Source organism: Hylobates moloch, unplaced genomic scaffold, assembly GCF_009828535.3.
Source record: "Hylobates moloch isolate HMO894 unplaced genomic scaffold, HMol_V3 SCAFFOLD_3, whole genome shotgun sequence".
NCBI lineage: Eukaryota > Metazoa > Chordata > Mammalia > Primates > Hylobatidae > Hylobates > Hylobates moloch.
Genome location: NW_026652278.1, coordinates 90,114,263 through 90,138,839, shown reverse-complemented (window position 1 = coordinate 90,138,839; position 24,577 = coordinate 90,114,263). Strand labels below are relative to the sequence as shown.

Genomic DNA, 24,577 nt, shown 5'->3' with positions numbered 1-24,577 from the left:
TGTTGCTAAAACTTTTCTCATACTTTTTGTTTGGCAAACCTCCTCAAGGGGGCTTTAAGCTGGAGGAGGTTACCAGCTCTGTCTCAGTCTACACCCACATCCCTGCCCCCAGTAATCCTCCAATGCAGGACCTTCCCAGTGCCTGTGACAACTACCACTGCAGGGGCATCCCTGGGCTGCAGACTCGTGGGCATGTGGGTTCTGCAGCAGCCTAGGGCCCTCCTTGCCTCTGGTTACTGACTCCCCAGGCACCCATTGTTGTGGCACTCTTTGAAGCACTGCTTGTTTATGTTCTTAGGGCATTTGTTGCAGAGCCTATTCCTGCTGCAGACCTATAAAATTTCATCCTGTGTCTGTAATTCTTTATTACATAAAGTAAGAAACGCATAAAGAAGTTTTTTTAAATCAGAACTATATAGTAAGAAAAATAAAATTCTTGACTATATTTCATGGTGAAAACAGCTACTAAAATAGTTGTCATTCATATCATAAAGGTGGTGGACATTTGGGTGCAAGGTATAAGAAATTCTGGCCTGTTTTCTTTATTAGGGATTATCTTTGCTCAGCTGCTTGGTATCATTTGACACTGAACAGCACATCACATGATGACTTCCTGGCTGTCCCCTCCTGTTAGATGGTACATGACCAGTGACTTGGTTTAGGTGGTGCCCAGGTTCTGTGAGAGCACAGAGGGCCCCCCGACCATGACTAGGTGTGTCCACTTAAAGCCAGAATACCTGATGAAATTAGACTAGGTCTTAAATATTTTGATTTGTATCCTAGCTATATTTCCAAAACGAAGTGAGAGGCAAACACAAATTGCAGATACCACAGAAGCATGAAAACGAAAGAGAACAGAGAAAAATGACCAGTGAAGAACATTAGAGGTGTGGAGGAGATGCCTTTTGTACTCTTATCCTTAACCCACCAGGTTTAATTCACCAAAATGCCAGCAAACTGAATTTTCATGGAAACTTAAGATCAATGGAAAATCCTCTTAGTTGATTTCAAATTTTGAGGAAATGTTTATAAAATATTTGTCAGGAGGTACACATTGCCCAGTTCATGGATATGTCAGTTGAATCCTCTCAGCAACTCTGTGACCTGTGTACCGATGTCCATGTTACAGATCTGGATACTGAGGCCTAGAGAGGCTCAATAATACTCCAACAAAATAACCAAGTGGGGAGGTTTATCCCCAGCTGATTAAGAAAGGCTCATCTTTCTTAATCCCAGTGACCATTCATTATACAGTAGTCAAATGAAAATGATGTGTACTGGTCCTCAGTTACGAAGATGTTTTAAACATTCATTTTTAATTTTTCCTTCTCTCTTCAAATAAAAAGATAGGAGGGTAAAGTAACAGGTCATTTGGAATTCTAGGTACTTAGGTTGTGTTCATTGAAGGTTTAAATTCAAGTCAGTAAAACCTAATTACCAGGAATATTTATAATCACAATAACAACAACAGCAGCAGCAGCTATGCTATACTGAGCACTTCCTAGCTCAAAAGAAATGACTTTTCTGTGTTAATTCACATCTCACATTTATCCATGAGGCAGTACTATTATTATTCCCATTTTACAGATGAAAACGAGGCACTGAGAATTAAGTAAGATGCCCAGGTGACTTGACTAGTAAGTCAGTCACAATTTATGTTTCTTCTCTTCTAAGCAATTGGAGCTACAGTTGTTTCATTTAATGCTTAATTTAAAAAACAACTGTTTTTTGTAAGTCAACTCTTTTTCTACACAGAGAAGTTAAAACAGTTGGCCAGTGTTCATTCAGCTGAAATTAACTTAATATCAAGAATTGTTTTGATAATGATAGCCTTAATGTCTGTTCTTTTGATGGGCAGTCAATACCTTAAACAATTATACATTATAATAAGGTTGGATTTTTTTCAAGTGCAAAATAGTAATAGTTACTGTATTGAATGAAGCTGCTGCTTTACTCCTTAAGATTTTGAAAGAACCAGCACTATGGTTAGTAGAATAGTAGGACTGATGTTAAAATTCTGTTCCATATTTGTCCAAAGAAAATTGATCATTTTTTAGCCTGTTTTCTGTCTTTTTTGAAAGCTGTTGGTGCCCAGGCTACCCCATTGCCATCTCAGCCACTGGCTGAACCTTAGTGACTCATGCAGCATTTGATCAGTGCCCCACATGCCTGTAGCTGGGCAAAGGAAGGAGGCATTCAGGAAGACCTGATGTTTCTAAAAGGTCTGACCGTAAATAGTTCTGCTGAAGAAACTCTGGAGTGCTGCCTTTTTCCACTGCCCTCTGCCAGGCTGGAGAACAGATCATGGGGAAATGCAGCTCAGGTGCCCTGTGCTCCTCTGCTTTCCTTGCAGAGCTCTGAGGACTGAAGGCCCTGAGTAGGCAAAGTTGTAACCTGGCCAGACTGAGTCCTTGCGTGTTCAGATTCTTGCATATTTTATTCTACTGTTTGTTTTGAGAGCCACTGTGATCCATCTACAATATACTGTTTACTCTTTGGTTATATGATTAACACACTGTAAGACTCTATATGTTCTCCGTAGAAAAGCTGATCAAACAATTGCGTATATGGATATTTGGGGAGGAATAGATGCGTTTTCCCCCTGCCAGAAGGTTGGAGGGAGCATGGAGCTTCCTTCTGATAGGAGTAATAGCTGAAAGGATGCTCTGAACCACACATAAATCAGGAATTTATAGTTCCTGATTACGCAGAGGTACTTGGCACGGTTGTGTCTCCATTCCTTTCTGGAGGTGCCAACCAGTGACCACAATAGTAGAGGTCTTTATGCATTTTGGCCTGTTTATCCCTAGAAGTAGTTTGGAAAATTTTGTATCCCCACTACATTTTTTTTTTTTGAGGCAGAGTTTCACTGTTGTTGCCCACGCTGGAGTCCAATGGCGCGATCTCAGCTCACTGCAACTTCCGCTTCCCGGGTTCAAGCAATTCTCCTGCCTCAGCCTCCTGAGTAGCTGGGATTATAGGCGCCTGCCATTAGTCCTGACTAATTTTTGGTATTTTTAGTACAGATGGGATTTCACCATGTTGGCCAGGCTGGTCTCAAACTCCTGACATCAGGTGATCTGCCTGCCTCGGCCTTTTTAGTTGACATTTGAAAATTTTTATCCCAAGTTTTAGTCATCGTAAAGGATGTTATTTGCAACGTATTTTATATCGTAGGATTTTAAAGTTAAAAGTATACACTGGAGACTGAATATACCAGAGTAATATGAAACACAACTACCCATTTTCTTAGAGATGAAAATTTTACATTGTTGCTTTTTCTCCTTGAACTCATTATTTTCTTTCTAGTTTCCTCACACGTTAGCCTCTTCCTCACAATTCTCCATATCAAAAATATACATTTAAGTCAAAATTGCAGTAGTGTTTTCTGGATGATAATGTTCTAATTTATTAAAAATACTTTCAGGTCTGAGTTGTCATTAGTACACAGTTGATTAAAATATAGACATACTAAAGCTGGGTGCAGTGGCTCACACCTGTAATCCCAACACTTTGGGAGGCCGAGGTGGGTGGATCACTTGAGGTCAGGGGTTCAAGCCAGCCTGGCCAACATGGTGAAATGCCATCTCTACTAAAAATACAAAAAATTATCTGGTACTGGTGGCGCTCACCTGTAATCCCAGCTACTCAGGAGGCTGAGGCAGGAGAATCGCTTGAGCCCAGGAGGCAGAGGTTGCAGTGAGTCGAGATCGTGCCACTGCACTCCAGCCTTAGCGACAGAGCAAGACTCCATTTTATATATTTTTTTAAAGTCAGTATAAATTATTAGATACATAAAAAGTAAAGCCTTATAGGAAATAGATTTCTTAATGAGATCAGTAGTTTTTTCTTTCATTAGTTTATATTTTTGTGTATGATGATTATTGAAACCAGGCTGAGCATCAGTTTTATTCCCCTTTCTCTTCTTTTGCCTCTTTGGTGTGAGTTCAGAGCGCGTGTTCAGATGAGTAGGTGAAATTTTGAGGAGTTTTATTATAGTAATGTCACTCAAGTCTTAAAACACTTCAAATTATATGCTAAAATTACACAGCCTTCTATTAGTAAAGGCTATTTAAATGAGCCTACCAACCCCCGCTTCAGTTTGTTGAAAGCAAAAACTAGAAACCATCTAAGTAGCGTGTCACTAGAGTCATTCACTTTCCCAGCACCACATGTTGGGATATAGTCCCTTTCCTGGGCTCCTCAGAGGGTTTTCCCCCTGAGGCAGTGAACCTTAGTAAGGGTGGGTGAGCAGCCTGCCTTTCCCTCCCAGGGTAGGAGAAGAGCAACTGGGAAAGAAGAAGCCAGAAGGAGAACCTGCACACACAGATTTGTTCTCCAGCAAGTCAGTTTTAGAAGAGTGAAATGAAAGTTACAGATCTAGAAATCTGTTTCCTAATGCTGTGTTCTCAAGCATGCTGAGAGACACTTTCTGTACCATAAATTGAATGCATATCCCAGCTTGAAGTCCAGAGTCCCACTGAGTCCTGTAACAGATGCTATTCATGATATGGGCTGAATTGTCTCCTCTAAAATAAATGTGTGAGGTCCTAACCCCCAGACCCTCAGAATGTGACCATATTTGGAGATATATTTTTTAAACAGGAAATTAAATTAAAATGGGGTAATTAGGCTGGGCCCTAATCCAGTATGTCTGATGTCCTCATAAGAAGGGATTAGGACACAGACAACACAGAGGGATGGCCACGTGAGGACACAGAGAAGGTAGCGTCTGCAAGCCAAGGAGAGAGGTCTCAGGAGAAACCAACCCCACTAACACCTTGATCTTGGACTAGTAGCCTCTAGAATTGTGAGAAAATAAATTTTTGTTGTTGAAGCCACCCAATCTCTGGGACTTTGTTACCTGTGTTAGTCTGCAGCCCTAGCCAACTAACACAGATTTTGGTACTGGGAAGTGAGGTGATGCTGTAGCAAATACCTAAAAATGTGGAAGTGGCTTTGAAAGTTGGTAAGGAATAGAGGCAGGAGGAGTTTTGAGGTGCATATTAGAAAAACCCAAGACTGCCTTGAAGGGATTGTTGGTAGAAATGTGGGCATTAAAGGTGATTCTGGTGAAGACTCAGAAAAGAGGACAGCTGTAGAGAATGCCTCTACCATTTTAGATGCATTCACATGTCATCATGAACAGAATGTTGTTGGCAATATGAATGTCCAAGGTGCTTATAGTGAGGTCTCAGAAAGAAGTGAGGAGCATGTTCCTGGGAGCTGGAGGAAAGGTGATCCTTGTTAGAAAGTGGGAAAGACCTGACCAAATAGTGTTCTAGTGTTTTGTGGAAAGTGGAACGTTTAAGAAATGAACATGGATGTTTTAGCCAAGGAAATATCCATGCACAGTGTGGAAGGCACAGCCTGGTTCCTCTTGTTGCTTGTAGTATACTGTGAGAGGAGAGAGATAAACAGAAGGAGGAATTATTTAGTAACAAGGAACCAAATCTTCTAGCTGAAGATTTAGAAATCTCAAATCTTCTAATCTCAGTCTATCCATATGGCAAAAAAATGAGAAAGTGTGCTCTGGAGGCAACACAAGGGTGATGAGACAGCATTTGCTAAAGAGATTACAGATGTGATGCATGGATCCAGTTGGCCATCTCAGCAGAAGCGCTGCCGGCTTGCACCAAAGGGCCCAGAGACAGGACAGGTGAAGCAAGACTGTCATACTCTGGCATTTCACGGGCCAGCAGAACTGTCTGGCATGACGTGTGATATCCTCCAAGGAAAGGGGTGAATGATCCTGAGATGGTACCGAAGCCAGCAAGTCTGCCACTGCCACCGTGGGCCTAGCAGGCACAGCCTGGAGTGAGGCTGTTTCCTCCTTGGCTTCAGGGGGTTAGGCCAAGGCAGGGCTGCCTTCCTGGGGTTGGGTGATGGCGCATCAGCAGAGAGGACTTAAGTCTTCGATCCCTGGAGCTTGTCCTGCTAGATTTCAGGCTTGCTGGACACTGTGACCCCTTTCTTTCTGAGTTTTTTTCTTTCTTTTGGAAGGAAAGGGAATGCCTGTCCTATGTCTGTCCTGTGCCTGTGCCGCCATTGTATTTTAGAAGCAGGTCACTGGGTCACAGCTGGAGAGGAATTTTGCCTTAGGATGAATCATACCTCAAGCTTCACCCATACCTGATTCAGATGAGATTTAGATAGGATTTGGGACTTAGAGATGGAGCGGGCTGTTAGGATGAGGTGAGTGTGTTCTGCATGTAAGATGGACATGAATTCTGAAGGGCACGAAGGCAGTGTTGCGGGGCTGAACTTTGTCCCCCTCAAATTCACATGCAAAGCCTTCCCAACCCCTAGTGTTTGAGAATGTAACCATGTCTGGAGTTAAGGTTTTTAAAGACCTAATTAAATTAACATTGGTTCATTTGGGTGGGTCCTAACGTAATATGACAGGTGTCCTATAAGAAGAGATCAGAACACAGGGAACAGACAGAGGGATGAGCATGTGAGACTCAGACGGCCACCTGCAGGCTACGGAGAGCAGCCTCAGGAGATATCAGCCTGCTGACAGCTTGGACTTACAGCCACACACTGTGGGGAAACAATTCTCGTTGTTTAAGCCCCCTAGCATTTTCGTTACAGCAGCTCTTGCAAACTAATACACCCTGTAAACTTTATTAAAAGAAGGAATGAAATCCACATTCTAGGAGCTGCTGGGGATATCTGTGAACATAGATGCTGGTGGAGCTAGAGGCTCCAAGTGATTTTGTGGCACCTGCACAGTAAAATAGATTTACTATTAGAATTTTTAGAAATGAATGCTTCATTCAGGCTTTCCCAGTAAAACTGTGTGAGCCCAGGAATTGGTGGAATTGGACATCACTCAGCTGAATGGCTAAGGGAAAATCATGACTCCTTGGTAGCCCTTTATGGGAAGAGGAGGCAGCACAAGGCTCACTGGAAGCTGGGGGCCCTGCACCAAGGTAAAGATGAGCAGAGGCACTGCCGGTGAGTTTTCCCAGCATAGCTTCAGAAATAGAGCTGAGATGACACAGCCTGTAGAACAGGGGCCTGGACAGCCACCCAAGCTGCACTCCCTACCTGCGATGCCTTAGATGAACAATGGGTTCCTTCCACAAATCCCACTTGGGTGTCCCAGAATGGGGGAGGTGCGTGCCAGGAGCTTGTCCTTGGCACGCTGTGGAAGTCCCCAAGATCCTAGAATCCTCTTGTTCGTCTCCCAAGTGGGAAAAGAGTCAGTGGCTTGGGCCTGAGGGTGGGTGGGAGGCGTTTGGGCAGGAGAAGTCTCAGATCTCCTGGGATTGGCTCCATCCTATCAAGGGCTGCCCTGCTGCATTTTTCTATAATCCCATCACTCAGAAAGAATATTGCTAACATTTTTATTATATAGAACTTCCCGGTGTTTACATAGATTTTATTTTTACAAAACTGGGCCCATATTGTACGCGTTGTTTTAAACTTTTTGCCATTTAGCAGTGTGTTAATATGTCATTAGCTGGTCTCAGTTTCCTGGCAGAGGCAAACAACCTGAGCTTTCCCTTGGAGCTCCTGAGCAGGGAGAGGGCTCACAGGTTTCAGATGGAAACCCTTTCAAATGGGGTTTTTTGGTAGTGCTTGTTCTTCTAGGTACCCTTCTTCCTGGCCTCCTGTGTCCCAGCTTCCTGAAGTGACCTTCCTGGTGTTTTTGACCATAGGCTAATCTCCTGCTCAAGAATTATCCAACAGTGAGAACTTGACTTGGAGTCTCCCCATGTACCTTTGGACAGAGGGGTTCTGGCTTGGAAGGCAGCTGACTGTGCAGCTGCGTGTCTGTGGGTGCAGGCTGAAGAACACTGTACGACAAGCGTCACTGAGACTTGCAGGCAGAATAGTCAGGGCACCAAGCCATGTGGATAGTCACCAGCGCCAGTCAGATGTTAGCTTCAGGCAGACCTCATGTGGGAAGATGGGGCCAAGGGCCAGCCTTTCTCCCACTCTCCCCAACAATCAGTGGTTACAGCATCACAGGCCAGCTTAGAGCAAGAAGTGGCAACCGCTGTGGATGGGGAAAGTACAATGAAATTTCACCGTGCAGAGTTCTGTGGGCAAAAATACCGTTAAAAAAAAAATTACACCTTGAGGTTTGTCTATTTCTTGTTTTTGTTTCACATTGTTCCCGTGTCATTTTCATGTGTAGACAAATCCAAATAAGGAGAAATCAAGTGACTTGTCCAAGCATTGCATGGCACAGAAGGTCACAGAGAAAGAACTTCAGTTCCTCTGTAGATACCTGGTTTCTGGTGGTGGTTTGTTTTTAAATTGTGGTAAAATGTATGTAGCATAAAATTTATGATTGTAGCCATTTTTAAGTGTATATTTCTGTAGCATTAAGTACATTCATATTGTTGTGCAACCATTACCACCATCCATCTCTAGAACCCTTCATTTTCACAAACTGAAACTCTCCCCCTGTTAAACACTAACTTGTCATTCCTCCTTCCGCCAGCTCCTGGTAATCACTGTCCTACTTTTTGTCTCTATGAACTTGACTACTTTTGGGACCTCACACAAGCGGGATCATACAGTCTGTGTCCTTCTGTGTCCAGCATATTTCACTTGCCAATAATGTCCTCAGGGTTGATCCATGTTGTAGCATGTGTCTGAATTTCCTTTCTTTTTAGGGCTGTATTATATTTCATTGGGGGTCTGTGTCCTGTTTTGTTTATCCACTCATCCACCCATGGACACTTGGGTTGCCTCCACATTGGGCTAGTAACTGGAGGCTGTAAGTGTGGCTGTGCAGATACCTCTTCAAGACTTTGTTTCTTCTTCTTTTGGGAAGTGACCCTAGTTTCTAGAAAAGTAGGCAGCATATTAGATGATTAAAACAGCTCTTTTTACATCATTTTAGAGTTCTATTTTCGAGTTGCTGAATTGCACCAAATTGGGTTTTTATACAGTGTTGATCTAGTGTGACAAATATTTCTGAAATGTGGTTTTTGTTGATCGACTTGAATATATTTCTTACAATGTTTTACACCAAAACTGTTTCTTCATAGTTATCTAAATGCAGATAGTAAATCCATCAGGCTCATTCTTGGCATCACGTTAGTTTTCTGGTAATTTATCACATAGCAAGCTGTCAGTGTCCCTGTAAAAGATGTGCTGCCGCAGTTTGGAAATTCAAGTTTTGGAAATTATTTTTATTTTCTAAATCTTTAGAAAAAATTATTTTCAAAATCTTTAGAAAAAATTATTTTCAAAATCTTTAGAAAAAAAATCATTGTTTGAAAATACAACAGCTCTAAAATCTATTTCCCCAAAACTTAACCAGAAACTCATGCTTGGAGAAAGTTGTTGTTTTCCAGGGAACCCTGGGAAAATGCCGCCTTGTTCAAAAGCAGCTTCCTCTTGACTTTGCTTATAGTGTCTGCCTCCATCTGGAACCATGGTGTCTGTATATCATTTTGGGCAGGATTATCAGGCTGTTCTCTTAGACTTTCCTTCTTAGCATTGGGAGAATACGCTTTGCAGTGACGCCTGTTGACCACCAGACGGCGATGTGTCCACGGCAGCTCCCAGGTTCACCTGGTATTTGCTCCTTTGACGTTTGACACTTCTGGCCTTAGCAGGGCCTCTGACGCTTTTGTTTTGTTGAAATCTTACCTGGATTCCAGTATTTCATAGGATGATCTCTTATTAAATCTCATTTAAATGAAGCATAAATAAAAGTTGTTTTAAGTAAAAATTATCCCAAATCAAAGTAAATTATTATGTGTTTATTTATTTTTGGGACGGAGTTTCGCTCTTGTTGCCCAGGCTGGAGTGCAGTGGGGCGATCTTGGCTCACTGCAACTTCCGCCTCCTGGGTTCAAGCGATTCTCCTGCCTCACCCTCCCAAGTAGCTGGGATATTAGAGGTGCCCACCACCACGCCTGGCTATTTTTTTTTTTTTTTTTTTTTTTTGAGACAGAGTTTCACTCTTGTCGTCCAGGCTGGAGTGCAATAGTGCAGTCTCGGCTCACTTCAGCCTCCACCTCCCGGGTTCAAGTGATTCTCTTGCCTCAGCCTCCTCAGTAGCTTGGATTATAGGCATGTGCCACCATGCCCGGCTAATTTTCTTTGTATTTTTAGTAGAGACGAGGTTTCACCCTGTTGGCCAGGCTGGTCTCAAATTCCTAAACTCAGGTGATCCACCCGCCTCAGCCTCCTAAAGTGCTGAGATTACAGGCGTGAGTGACCACACCCGGCCTAAATTCTTAAAAACTATGAAATTTAGTACAGTAAATACATTTGGAGCCTGTTATAACTCTTTTCACGAGGCTGTGTGGAAACAAGCAGTGACGCTCTTCATCTGATGAAGAGACCAGAATGGGCCTTCCTCGGGCCTCCTTCCTTGCCACCTGCCCACAGGTCCCAGTGCTCCTTTCCCCAGCAGCTTCATGTCTCCCCAGAGCCACTGGCCTTGCTCAGCCCCAGCCTCCCCACCCACCTCCTTACTGCTTTTGTCCTTTGTCACAGCAACTTGAGCTGGTGTGGAGCCCTCCTCAGTCCCTCATAGCTGAGTGCTGTGACTCACCGAGAACAGCCATAGGGTCTCGGGACATCACTCAGGACAGGATGGTGCCTGCACATGAGGCTCAGACCCGGGCCCTCAGCGTTCAGCAGAGTTGGCAGGACATGACTTGGAATGCTGAGGCTGGGATCAGGGTCAGGAGGGTGAGGCCCTGCACTAGGGCCCTGGCTTCACTCACAGGAAATGGTGACCGTGTGTTCTGGCTCCTGCAGCAGGTTGGAGGGGACCCACTCTGCCCGAAACACCCCCTCCTCAGCCCTGGTTCCTCTCTGCCAGAGCTCCATGCTTCCCTCACCTCAGTTCAGCTCTCACTGCTGTGGGAAGCCTTCTGAGATCATGTGCTGGGGGCCAGGCACGCAAAAGCAGATGTTGCAGTTCCTGACTATGAGGAGACCAGCCCAAGAGGCTGAGTTCAGCAGCCACATGCTGCATAGTGTGGGCAAGGACAGGAGGTTCCTGGAGGGTGTGCAGTGGGTGGACACCCCTGGGGGCTTCCTGGGGAGAACGTGCTAAATCTGAATGCCTGACCCAGGACCAGTGCTCCACAGATAGTTCCCGCACTGAGAAGGTTCTCCCCACCCAGAGGAACTATCTAGAAATAAACCTAATTTGAAAGATAGCTGACATGAGAAGTGCTTAAAGTAGAAGTTTTTAAATTTCTCCCAGCATTCCATCAACATGTAGATGGGTTGGCAGGGTAGATCTTAGCACTTCCTCTCCTGACCTACCTTTTTAGTTGAGTGGTTCTCAGAGTGTGGGCCCGGGGCAAGAGCCTCAGCCTCACCATCACCTGGGAGTTCCTTAGAAATGCACATCCTCAGGCCCCACCACAGACTTACTGATCCCCACAGTGTGAAGGTGGAGCCCTGTATCTGTTCTAACAAGCCCACCAGGTGATGGGGTGCGTGCTCAAGTGTGGAAACTACTGCTTCCATTCTTCCCGGCTTGTGAGTTCTCTTTTTAAGAGACTGAGGCAGAGACTGGACACCCTCCCCCCATAATCCCTGCCTTTTGCCTAAGAAAGCCCCTACACAGTTCCTCCCTTCTTTTCTCCCTGGAGGTAGGGAGGGGCCACCGAGGAAGCCAATGTCCTCTAGTCTGCAGAGGCTGTTTTCCTCTGGGCCCCTGCCGAAGGGCCCTCACTGGACTCCACGTGGCAGCTCTTGGCTGCTCCGTCCACCCTTTGTTAGCAGCCTGTCCTCACGGAGACCTGCAGCCAGAGCCTGCTGTGTGTGTGTTAGATCTCAGTGAAGTCATTCATCCTGAAACCCTTCCTGGTGATGGTCCCAATTAACCAGTCCTCATCCTTCTGGGCACCAGGTCAAGTGGATTTGGCTTTTAATCCCAATATGGTGGTCTAACCAGACATCTGGTGTCTAACCAGACATTTAATTAGATCACTGGTCTTCCTGGAGGATGCAGTTTTCTGGAGTCTGGTCTCCAGCAACTTGCCTTGGCAGGCCATGTGGCCTGGTGTGGCGGCTAAGCACAGGCTATTTTTGTCTTTGCTTTGCAGGAATGAGCTAGAGCGACAGTTTCTTGAATTGCTGCAGTTCAACATCAATGTTCCTTCCAGTGTCTATGCCAAGTATTATTTTGATCTTCGTTCTCTGGCAGAAGCGAACAACCTGAGCTTTCCCTTGGAGCCACTGAGCAGGGAGAGGGCTCACAAGCTTGAGGTAAGATGCTTTAAAACAGCGTTTTGTGGTGCAGTGTTGCCGATACATCATCTGAGGACCAGGGATGCAGGTGGTCACATTGATCATTTCCCCCACTACATGATGTAAAATAAAGATGAGCTACTAGGATATATAGCTGGGCAGTTGATTATGATTTGTTCTGCTTCTTTTTTTCTTTGAGACGGAGTCTCACTCTGTCACCCAGCCTGGAGTACAGTGGTGCGATCTTGGCCCACTGCAGTCTCTGCCTCCTGGGTTTAAGCAATTCTGCTTCAGCCTCCCAAGTAGCTGGGATTACAGGTGCCTGCCACCACACCCGGCTAATTTCTTGTATTTTTAGTAGAGATGGGGTTTCACAATGTTGGCCAGGCTGGTCTCAAACTCCTGACTTCAGGTGATCTGCCTGCCTTGGCCTCCCAAAGTGCTGGGATTACAGACGTGAGCTGCTGCGCCTGGCCAGCGACTTCATATTTTTAATAACCAGCTTAATATCACTTTATACTTAATAAGCATAGTTTTTTTGTTTTTTTGGTTTTTTTTGAGATGGAGTCTTGCTGTGTTGCTCAGGCTGGAGTGCAGTGGCATGATCTCAGCTCATCACAACCTCCGCCCCCTGGGTTCCAGCGATTCTCCTGCCTCAGCCTCCCTAGTAGCTGGGACTACAGGTGTGCACCACTGCGCCCAGCTAATTTTTTGTGTATTTTTAGTAGAGACGGACGGTGTTTCATTATGTTGGCCAGGTTGGTCTAGAACTCCTGACCTTGTGATCTGCCCACCTTGGCCTCCCAAAGTGCTGGTATTACAGGCATGAGCCACCACAAATCTATTTTGAAATCAAATATTTTTTAAAACCCTTACCTTTACAGATAGGTTTAAAAAAAGTATGTCCCCCCAAAAAGCATTTCCCGCAATATAAGCCCCTCAAAAAGGTATTTCTCAGCATGCGCTTTTGTAGGAAAAAGCTGCCAGATGATATTAACAATTGGGAATCCAAAAAAGTTTGATTCTGCTTTTTATTTTTTTTCCAAAATACCTTTTCCATAGCCCGATTAGAGCTGAGGGCAGCACCACCCACCGGTCTTGGTCTGGGTTTTGGGCCATCATTGTTAAGCTGTGTAACTTTGGGTCTCATCACAGCATATTTGTATGTCGCTCCACCTCATGTTCACCAGGCTCTTCCCACTTGACCTTTTGGCAGGAGGAAAAGGGACAGGGTGGTAATTAAGCAGGATCCCTGGGGAGAGACCCCTCCTCCAGAGAGGGTGTGCCCCAGCCTTTCTCCTCTGCACCGTTTTTGCCCATCCTGCCTTGGTCTCATCCCACAGAGTGTTTCCGAGTGGTGGACGGCACAGTCATGTCTCCAGCTTGTGAGGTCTTCGTGCTGCCCACACCACTGCCCATCCCAGGTGGGATGTTGTCACTCAGTGCAGAGTTGGTGTGGCATCATGATGGCTTGGCCACACGGTGGTCTAGAACTGGGAGAAGAAAGCTGTTATGGATTACATGCTTAAGAAAGAAAAATGTTAAATAAAAATTTAAAAAGTGATATGTTAATTCCAAGAAGTAAACCATAGAAAAGACTGGATGCATAGCACTGGTTAGAAATAAAAATCCAGTGAGAGTTTCGGAACTCAGCCATGCCCCTGTGATTGTGTGCCGGCCTTTGGAATGGAAAGCCCACCCAGTCTCCCAGTTATCATCTATTCGAGGAAAAATGAAAAACCCTCCCTCTGCAGGACTTCCTGAAGGCAAATGTTGTGAAACCTTCGCAAGCACAGATGTGAGGTAGAATCTGGCTTTCCCTGAGAGTGTGAGCCCCCTCTCAGCCTGTGCTGTGGTCCCTGGTTCCCCTCGTCACCAGCCATGGCTCTATTGGCTGCTTCAGTGCTGATGAGACAAGCCAGAGCTCCTGGCAGCTACACAGCTCTGCAGGAAGGCGAGTCTGTGTTCTCTGCTGAAGAATATCTGGGGCTCTGAGTCAGTCACCCCGAGAGTACAGGCCGAGGTTGGTGGAGTTGGCACCTGCTGTTCCCTCAGGTTTCTCTGAGTGCCGAGAAGGGAGAGATCACCTGCTTCTGGGGCTGCTGTGTCATGGGCCCTAGGGGTTCAGCAGGGCAGGAGAAAAGGCCAGTCATGTCCTGACAAGGCTGCTCTTGCTCTTTTCCAAATAATCAAAGACTTGCCACAACCCAGACCATCCCCTCCTGGGACAGTGGGCTCAGCTTTTGCCATCAGCCAGTTCTACCCACACCCAGTGGCAGCACTGGGAGAGTTGTTGCCAGGGTAGCATGGCCCGCCGTCCTCATCAGCAAAGTGTTGATTATCTGCACATTTCATATTTTTGTGATCCCCCTGGGTCCCTCTTTCAGCAACCCTCTAGAGGTGACTTAAGTCCTTCATCCTTTTCTGTGGAGTCCCTAGCTGGTGGTCTGGCTGCAGCTGTCCTTGCCGCCAGGGGCCGAGCTCTCCTTCCTGTGAGGCTCAGCTCCAAGCCCGTGCTTCATGCCAGCCCTGCCGGGATGGTGCCGTTCTTGCCCCGCTTGCAGGTGAGGACACCAAGGATTCAAAACAGCACGCATGTGGGCGGGGCCCCTCCCACACCCCTAGATGGGGAGCCAGCGTTGACCCTGGTGGGGCCGACTGCGAGGTGACACTGTCCTGTTATTTCACATCCTGAGAGTCTTTTCTCAGACTGTGAGCTCTTGGGAAACAAGGGCTGAGTCTACACTCCCTTCGTATCTCCCTGTGGCCAGCAGAGAGCTGGGCTGTGGGCTGGAGCTCCACAGGGGCAGGGGCTCTGCCTGTCCCTCATGCAGCGCCCTGGGCGCCCAGGACAAGTGAGCAGTGGACGCAGATATGGCCCGCCCTGACCCACACTGTCTCTCTTGCCCCTCAGGCCATCTCTCGCCTCTGCGAGGACAAGTACAAGGACCTGAGAAGATCCGCGAGGAAGCGCTCAGCCAGTGCAGACAACCTGACTCTGCCCCGGTGGTCCCCGGCCATCATCTCTTAACTGCGGAGGCCCGCCGGAGGCCACACCATCCCTTAGTTTCTCCTTTAGTTTGAGAAAAGACAGACTTGGGGTGGGTTTGTTTTTGTTTTTTCTTTCCTTTTCTTTTTTAACGCATAGCTCCGTCAAGCTGCCTGGATGAGCGCCCACGCAGCAAGGCTGGGAGGAAGCGTCAGTGCCCTGGAGATCCTGGCTCGCTCTCCCCACTGTCGACAACAGCACTTCCTTTGTGGAAGAAGCGGACTCGAATCCTGGAGGAGGAAATAAAGGGAAAGGGAAGTCGTGGAGAGGCAGGGAAAATGGTTAAGCGGCCCGGCCCTCTGGAGTCCCCGTGGGCACGGTAGCTGAAGTTGGCGAGCGCAGCGGTGGATGCAGAGCTGTCTGCTCCCAGGGCTGGGCCAGTGTGTCCTGTAAGACTTCTTGCATTCCTTCTGCTGCTTTTTTGGGATGGGGGTATTTTTGTTCATTTGTTTTTGCCCTGTTTTGATTTTGGTCTCACAGAGCAGGGGATGTGGTTTGTACCCACCATGGCGCAGACTTCCAAATAAATAGTACTGGTCATTTCTCTCCGCACTATTTCTGCGCGCTGTCTTCTGAGCTTTCTTCCTCACCAGTGGGCTGTGCTCGTTCCATTTCTGTACACCCTTATTTTATACCGTTTTTCTTCAACAATGGCGAAATTGACTGTAGTGCTGAACCAAAAGTATCCCTTTCCCTCCTTATTCCTCACCCCAAGAACATTCTAGATCACATGGGTGCTTGTGCCTTCCGATTTTCTTGCATTTGTTTTTTTCCTGACCTGAAGTTGTTATTACAAAATCAGTCAGACTTTGTGGGCTGAAGGACGCTGTGCAGCAGAGGGTGTCCCCGTGAGAGTTCTGCAGAGTGCTGGGCATGCGCCTGGAGCTACCGAGTAGGAGCCATTTCTTTGTACCCCTGCCTAATCCATTCTTCTCCTTCCAAGTCCATTGTTGCAAGCAATATTCTTCTCAATTTTTATATGTTTACTTTAAATCAAAGTTAGTCTATTTGTATAAAATTTTTAAAAAATCTAAAATAAAAAGAAAAAAAACAAGGGTGGGTTGGGTATTCCAGTGGGAAGATCATTGAAGGGAAAAATGTTACTATTTACTGAGGTATTTTTCACAGATGATTGAATTAAAAAAAACTCAACTTGCATTTTCATTGTGGGTGCTTAGAGAAGTTCTACAAAATTCAAACTGTGAAGGTTTATGCTTCATTAATTATTAATTATGACCATACTTTTTCATTTTCTGACGATCCCTGATTTCTTTATGGGCTCAGTAAGAATGTTTTACATCAAGTAAAATAAAAGAGTTGATAGAATATCAAATAGTGAATTTGATATGAAATCTAAGAGTGTGGGTCACTTGCATATATAATGCTTTGGGTTTTTGCATATTTTCTTAGGTCACAGTGACAGGTTTCTGAGTTGTTTCCCTTTTCAAGTTTCTGGGAGGCCAGTGGCAGCAGCAGGTCTGTGTTTCACCTTCTTCCCATGTTAGCTTGGAAAACTTTGGCATCTTAATTAGTCTTGAATCGTACACCTGATCCCCAAACATTGCCTGCTCTCAATGAAACATGCTTTGGAAATGGAAGGGACTCAGAAAGTCGAAATCCCAAGAACTCCAAGCCAAAAGTGTTAGGTTTTAGTGAAATTTGTGTCAGGTATAAGCATACCTGTTTGGGCCAGAATTATTATCACAGCCTTTCTGACCCAAACTTTCAAAAGCAGATAAACAGAATATAAAACGTTAATTATCTTTCCATTGTAATTGTGATGATCTACTCTGTATGGGTACCAAAATCACCTTCTCTCTTCAAGTCAAAGTTGAATTTAGAACTTTAAATACAGGTCTAAAAATGTAGAAAATACCATTTTATATTCCCTAATCTATATAGCTGAAAAAGGGTTGTATTTTCTTAGCTGAATATGAATACCTCTTAAACATAAATTAGTTCCTCTCCAGTGAAGTATCTTATTTTACCAATCCATTTCAGGAAAGAGGTTCTGCTGCCTTAATAGCAGAAATTTTATTTTTATCCCTTTTATTTGAATGAGAGATTTGAAAATCGAATTATGTAAATATTTCAATGCATCTGCTATTATTTTGTGGAGTTTATTAAACTACTTTAAAAAAATTGTATAGTCTATTTATTATATGTATGTACATACAGTCTGATACCTAAAATTTAAAGTGGATTCCATAAAACCAGACTCAGTCTTGTTTAGACTACTGAATACTGTTTTAGCCTGTGCCCTGGATTCTACCTCTGTATAGGAAAATTTTCCATATTCATTAATTAGTATTGATCTGTATTAATTGGTTATGTTTCTTGCACTAAGGATGTTTAAAACTCTGCTGTAAGTGTAGATTTAGTTTTACTGGCAGGATGAATCACTTGACACATAGGTAGATACTTGAGGTCCATTTTCTTTTCTTTTTCTACATGATGATGAATAGTTATGTTTTCTTCTCTGATTTGTTCAAAGTTTGCCAAAAGAAAACACAAAACCAGTACAGTACTTATTGATAAATCGTAGTGACTGTAATTTGTTTGTAAGGCGAATTAATGCTCTACAATTAAAGCTGGATTACTATTGAGGAACACATTGTCTTAGTGTAGTTTTTGAATGGAAAGTTTTTGTCATTAATGAAGGATGAAGGAAACGACACAACTTGTTACTTTAATTTTAGATTTGATTTAAACAACAAATAAAGTCATTGGGACAATAAATATGTATCCCGATGAATCTTTTTGATTCGTTTTACTTTTTCTTTTTTAACTAGAAAAAGGGAAAGAAGAAGTCAGGAGTTTAAAACCAAATTGGAGGGCAGATGAGAAATCCTGCCAAGATCGGGATGTGCCTTCATGCATGAAGTGAGGCCAGAGGTGTGGGCACCTGTACCTGCCTCCTCTTCTGGGCTGGCTCTCCTGTCTGCCTGCCCTCGGGCTTGGGCAGAGCCGTCTCCATCCTTGGGTTTCCTTTAAGCTAAGCTGCAAAGCAAAATTTGGGGAGTGAATGATTTAAACTTTTCCTGCTGCTTTTGGTAACTTCTCACCTGGGGCCATATTTTACAGATTTGATTTTTGTTTTTGTGTGTGTGTTTTTTGAGATGGAGTCTCGCTCTTGTCACCCAGGCTGGTGTGCAATGATGCGATCTGGGCTCACTGCAACCCCCACTTCCCGGGTTCAAGCAATTCTCCTGCCTCAGCCTCCCGAGTAGCTGGGATCACAGGCACCCACCACCACGCCCAGCTGATTTTTGTAGTTTTAGTAGAGACAGGGTTTCACCATGTTGGCCAGGCGGGTCTTAAACTCCTGACCTCAAGTGATCCACCCCCCTCAGCCTCCCAGAGTGCTGAGATTACAGGTGTGAGCCACTGCCTCTGGCCCAGATTTGAAATTTTTAAAAAATAAAACATGATTCCTCGTTATTGTAGGTATTTAATAAATATTAAATAAATACATACATAGAACAAAGTAGTGCCTGCCTTCCTGCTGTGTTATTATATTGAGATAAAATTCAACAGGTTTTATGGATGCTGAGTGAACCAGTCCTTTGCAAGAGCAGTGGTAGAAAGTGGTATTGGCCCTGTGTTCTTGAGCGACTCACCAAAGTATGAGAGCTACTCCAGCAATTGAGAAGTTGCACAATAGAGACCTAATAGACATGTCACTTTCATATTGATACCCCATTTTGTCTGAAACCACTTTACCTCCCTTGATGTCATTGGAGTCAGCGTCTTGGGTGGGTCTTAAAGACATTGATTGTCTTCTGAAAAGTCAGCCATAATGAGGTCCTACCCTTGTTGAAAAAGAGAAGGAAAAACAAGAAACATGCTCTCACACTGAGACAGGAAAAGGATACTTAACTTGGGTTATATATATATATAATTTTTTTTTTTTTTAAACAGTCTCACTTTGTCACCCTGCCTGGTGTGCAGTGGCACAATCATAGCTCACTGTAGCCTCCAACTCCTGGGCTCAAGTGATCCTCCTGCCTCAGCCTCCCTGTGTCAGCCTCTCTGGGATGATGGGCATGTGCCACCATGCCCACCTAATTTACTTTTTTTTTTTTTTTTTTGAGATGGAGTCTTACTGTGTCACCCAGGCTGGAATGCGGTGGCGCAATCTCAGCTCACTGCGACCTCTGCCTCACAGGTTCAACTGATTCTCCTGTCTCAGCCTCCCAAGTATCTGGAACTGCAGGCACACACCACCACACCTGGCTAATTTTTGAATTTTTCGTAGAGATGGGGTTTCACCATGTTTGCCGGGCTGGCCTCAAACTCCTGACCTCAAGTGATCTGCCGGCCTCAGCTTCCCAAAGTGCTGGGGTTACAGGCGTGAGCCACTGCTCCTGGCCAGGCTAATTTTTAAATTTTCTATAGAAAGGGGGTCTTGCTGTGTTGCCCATGCCAGTCTTAAACTCCCAGCTTCAAGTGCTCCTCCCGCCTCACCCTCCCAGGGTGTTATGTCTTTGGCTGCATGGATTTCAAGGAAAGGCCTGCAAACAGCTTGGTTAAGGTGCTGGCTTGCTGTTATTGAACGCAGCGCACTGCTAGAGCTGTTGCACCCAAACAGGGCTAGGGAGATGCCCAGGAGTGCTTGCAGTCACAGTGGTGGGGCTGGAGTTCATACCTCCAAGTCAGCGGGCTCCCTGCCTGTTTTCCTGTTAGATTTTCTTGCTAAGTTTGCATATGTGAAGGGGCTAAAGGTCCTGTCTGTCACTCTCCTCAGCAGTGATCAACCTCAAAATGAGCTTCTTAATCTGGCAGCTGCTGTCTGTGTGCACTGCAGTAGGTCTGAGCTGGGCACAGCACCCGGGTGAGGACTTGTCCTGGCAACTGTATCTGTCCTTTGTAGGTTTTTGTGAAAAGAGTTCTGCAGAACCTGTTACAGTAAGAAGTGAACTCAAATGTGATGTCTGACTTAATGATACTCAGATTCTACAGGTCTCAATAAACTTTCCTGTGTCCTTTAAGGGACTTGGTTTCAGTGGGGGGCTTTCCTTTTAAGAATTTTTGTTCATATAAATAAGTTATTTCAAATAAGGATAAAAGAATGGCATTACAAAATATAGTTTGGGATAGAAAAATGTAGTGAGAATTATGCATAAGATGTTAACATTGGTATTGATTTGTATTGTCATGGAACCTTGGGTTTTAGTCTCAGTCCAAAAGATTAACTTGCTCTGTGACCTTGGACAAATTACTTGACCTCTCTGTACCTCTCAGTGACCTTGGCTGTGAGGGAGACTCTTGTTTTCATCACCTGTCTTAGTCTGTTTCTGAACACACTGCTCAGCCATTCAGTCACAATTGTTGGACTCTCCTCTAAATGTAGCAAGGCTGGACATGGTAAAAGCCAAGTACAAGCCTAACGGTGACAGAAAACCCAGGACGAGGGAAGTCAGTTGTGTTCTCCAGGCCCTCTCCTAAAGAATGGTGGCTGTGGGTAGAAGCAGCAGGTCTTACAGGACCTGGGTACCCAGTTTTCCGCTGCTGTCCCTCCTTTCCCAGCTCTCCCAAGTGCAGCTGAATGCTCAGCGTGGCCTCTAGTTGGCCATTCCTGGACCTGGTTTGTGAGTTCTTGTCCACATTGGTGAACCCTGGAAATCTCGAAACAGTGGAAGTGGGTGTGTGAATCCACTGCCAAGTTCCTCTGTCCTGAAGAGGATGCTGCATCAGTTCTGTGAGCTCCAGCAGTGCTTCCTTAGGCCTGCCAACCAAAGCTCAGGAAGTCAACCTTGGAAGAGAAGGATTTTGCACCTCCTCCCGTGCAGACACCAGCACTGGAGGGCAGCGTGTGGTAATGATGATTCTGCAGGGGCAGGACCCCCCAGGACCGGGCCTTGGTGCAATGCAGTGGGCGTGTGGTCTGGCAGGTCTCATGGCTGTGATCAATTCTGAGTCACTTCATCTTTAAAACAAAGAAATGTGTGACTTCAGAGCCTTTCCGTTCCTAATATCCCATTATGGTTATGCTGGGTTTTGCAGGAGCAACCTCCAGACTAATAAGAGGTTTAGTCACCCCTGCAATCTTTGAAAAACAGCAAATACAGGATGTGGAAAAACCGAGAGTGAGGCACCCAGAGCCCGGAATGCTGGGTAGCTCCTTCCCTAGCTTGTGCAGCATCCTGTGCTGAGCCACAGCCCCTTACGTGTAAGCAAAACTCGAAACAAAATTCCTGTTCCAGAGTATTATCTAGAAAATGTGTACTTGTTTTATACTGACGTAATTCCTTCAACAAATACTGAGCTGGACACTGTCTAATTCGTGTTGGGATGGATATGGCAGAAATAGACGAGGTCTTGGCTTTCTTGGGGGACGTTCTAGTGGAGCAGATGGTCAAATAAGTTAGCGTGTAAAAAGGATCTTGGTAAGTGTCAGGAGGGAAATTGAGTGGTTATGATAGTAACTAGGAGGTGGCAGCTTGGTGGACATGACCTTTTGAGTGGACATCTCCGTGGAAGAGATGGGGAGAAGGGAAGATGGGTGGGGATGTGGTTGGAGAAGAGCTGATCAGCCCAGGCCTCACAAGCATTGCTGAGGAACACAGATTTGAAGACCAATGGGAAACTGCCGCAGAATTTAGTTAGTTCTGGTGCTCAAGGAATGGGTGTGACAGGCAGCATGGTTCCCACCTGGACGGCCACGAGCTGGAGAGAAGGGCCACATGCACTTCAGAGGTTATACATAGGAAAAGAAAGACCAGTTCTCGCCACACTTCTGGGATGAACCATCGTTAAGTTGTAACAGATAGTGTGTTCCTGAGGTTAGTCCAAATCCTGAGTACCCCTAATCTACCATGCATCATATACAATGGGACTGTGTCAAGATGAAAAACCCGGGCCCCTGCTCTCAAAAGCTGTGTTTGGGCTGGATCAATGAAAACAGATACATTTTCTTCCTAAACACATCTTCATCCTAGCATGGGCATGGAGTGGAATCTCTGAACCTGTCTTTGGTAATAAAAATGTAGACAAAGCAGTTCTTGAACATCATTTCTTCCTGCAGGCACTCATGGGTTATATAGTCATTTATCTTGTGTTCAGTATTTTTTTAGTACCTTGAAACTAATGTGATTGCTACCAAGAAAATCTAGGAGAAACAACTGGAAAATTATAAGAATTCAGTAAGATTATAGTTACAAGATTAGTACACAAAAATTGAGTTTTCTAATTTACCAGCAGCAATCAATTAGAGAATATAATGGAGATGCCATTCAAAATAGCAACAAAGTGTTGCTATTTTGCTGTACATGCCTGTAGTCTCAGCTACTCAGGAGGCTGAGGCAAGAGGATCACTTCAAGCCCAGGAGTTCGAGACTGCAAAGAGCTGTGATGGTGTCACTGCACTCTAGCCTGGGTGACAGAGCAAGACCTGTCTCTTAAGAAAAAAACCCAAACCACAAAATAGCAGCAAATTATATCAAAGAACAAAAACATTTATTAAATGCTTACAGTGTGTCCTGCACAGTTTAAGCACTCAGCATTTGTTAATTCATTTAATCCCCATAACAATTTCATGAGGTAGCTGCTATTATTCCCCGATGAAGGTGCTTATTAGGCTTGGAGAGGTGAAAACCCTGGTCAGTAAGTGGTAGAGCCAGAAAGCCTGATATCAGAGTTTTTTTTAGAGGCGGGATCTTGCTGTGTTGCCCAGGCTGGTCTTGAACTGGACTCAAGTGATCCTCCTGCCCTGGCCTCCCGGAAGGCTGGGATTACAGGCATGAGCCACTGCACTTGGCCCAATCCAGAGCTTATTTCTCATCACTATGCTATGTGGTCTTTCACTGCCACTGATTAGGGAGAAACCCATTCTAGAAACATGCTTTGCTGGATTGAGTAGTGCCCTCTAAAAATTCATGCCCACCTGAAATGTACAGATATGACCTTATTTGGAAATAAGGTCTTTGCAGATGTAATTAGTTAAGATGTCATATTGGACTCGGGTGGGCCTAAATCCCTGTAAGGAGAGGAGTGTCGGCAGACACAGGGACAACACGCTGTGGAGGTGAAGGCAGAAGTTGGAATGATGCAGCCGCAAGCCAAGGAACGCCAAGGTTGGCCAGGGCCAGCAGACACTGGAAGAGGCAAGGAAGAATCCTTCTCTGGAGTTTCCAGATCATATGGCCCTGCTGGCACCTTGATTTCAGACTTCCAGCCCCCAAAACAGTGACAGAATAAATTTCTGTTCTTGTGAGCCATCCAGCATGTGGAAATTTGTTATGGCAGCCCTGGGAAACCGATACAGGTGCAATTCCTAAATAGAGAAAATGCCGGCCAGGTGCAGTGGCTCACGCCTGTAATCCCAGCACTTTGGGAGGCCAAGATGGGCAGATCACTTGAGGTCAGGAGTTCGAGGCCAGCCCGACCAACGTGGTGAAACCCTATCTCTATTAAAAATAGAAAAAGTTAGCTGGGCATGGTGGTGCGCACCTGTAATCCCAGCTACTTGGGAGGCTGAAGGAGGAGAATTACTTGGACCCAGGAGGCAGAGGTTGCAGTGAGCCAAGATCACACCACTGTACTCCAGCCTGGCCACAGAGCAAGACTCCATCTCAAAAAGAAAATGCGAAACTTTGCCGGCAGTCATCACGAAAGACCTGAACGAAAGAGACGTGCCATGTTCCTGAGTGGGAAATCACAGGACCTGACAAATGTCACATCTCTCGTTCCCACTCTCCCTTTTGTCTAGTGTGTTCTCTAAGTATACCAAGTTCTGTTTCGATTCAGGAACTTTTTCTGCGTTGTTGTTTCTGTCTGGCATGCTTCCCCCTGATACCTGCATTGCTCACTCTTCTCACTATCTGCTGTTTTTCTTGTTCACTTGATTATTGTCTGGTGTGGCATTTTTCCAGAAACAAAGCACTGATCTCATATTTGGAGGACTTCCAATTGTCAAAGCTTTCTTCTGCAACTCCCTGATGTAGGTAGAACAGATGTTCTATCCCCATCGCTTTTCAGTAGAGCTGAGGGCAGTATTAGAGAAAGAGCAGTCTCAGCAGAGATGCGTATCGCAAATATGGGAGACTCTGGCCATCAACTAAGGAAGTTTGAACAGTGTCATTCAGTCTACAAATATGTGCCTTAAACATAACATTTTTCCAGAAACACCATACTGATCTCATATTTTGAGGTGCTTCCAATTTTCAAAGCTTGCTTCTTCATCTCCTCTGTGACTCCCTGATGTAGGTAGAACAGACGTCTGCTTCAATGCCATGTCCTCACAGGCCTCCTCTCACCACCGCCCACCCCCCAGGGAAGGGCCCTCCTTGCTGCCCTTGTGTTGCCCAACCATAAGCCTTGCCTGGCTCTCCCCACTAT

At 45.2% G+C, this 24,577-nt stretch overlaps 1 protein-coding gene across 10 annotated transcripts in view; it reads left to right on the top strand.

Annotated features, from left to right (window-relative positions):
• The window catches only part of CCNY (cyclin Y), a 309,167-nt gene extending 293,374 nt beyond the window's left edge, over positions 1-15,793 (top strand). For all 10 annotated transcript variants that reach the window (XM_058436535.1, XM_058436537.1, XM_058436536.1 and 7 more), the window contains 2 exons: positions 12,045-12,207; positions 15,104-15,793. In XM_058436535.1, coding sequence (XP_058292518.1) covers positions 12,045-12,207; positions 15,104-15,220 — 280 coding nt within the window. In that variant the 3' untranslated portion in view covers positions 15,221-15,793. The remainder of the gene's footprint in view (positions 1-12,044; positions 12,208-15,103) is intronic.
• Positions 15,794-24,577: the final 8,784 nt, after the last annotated feature.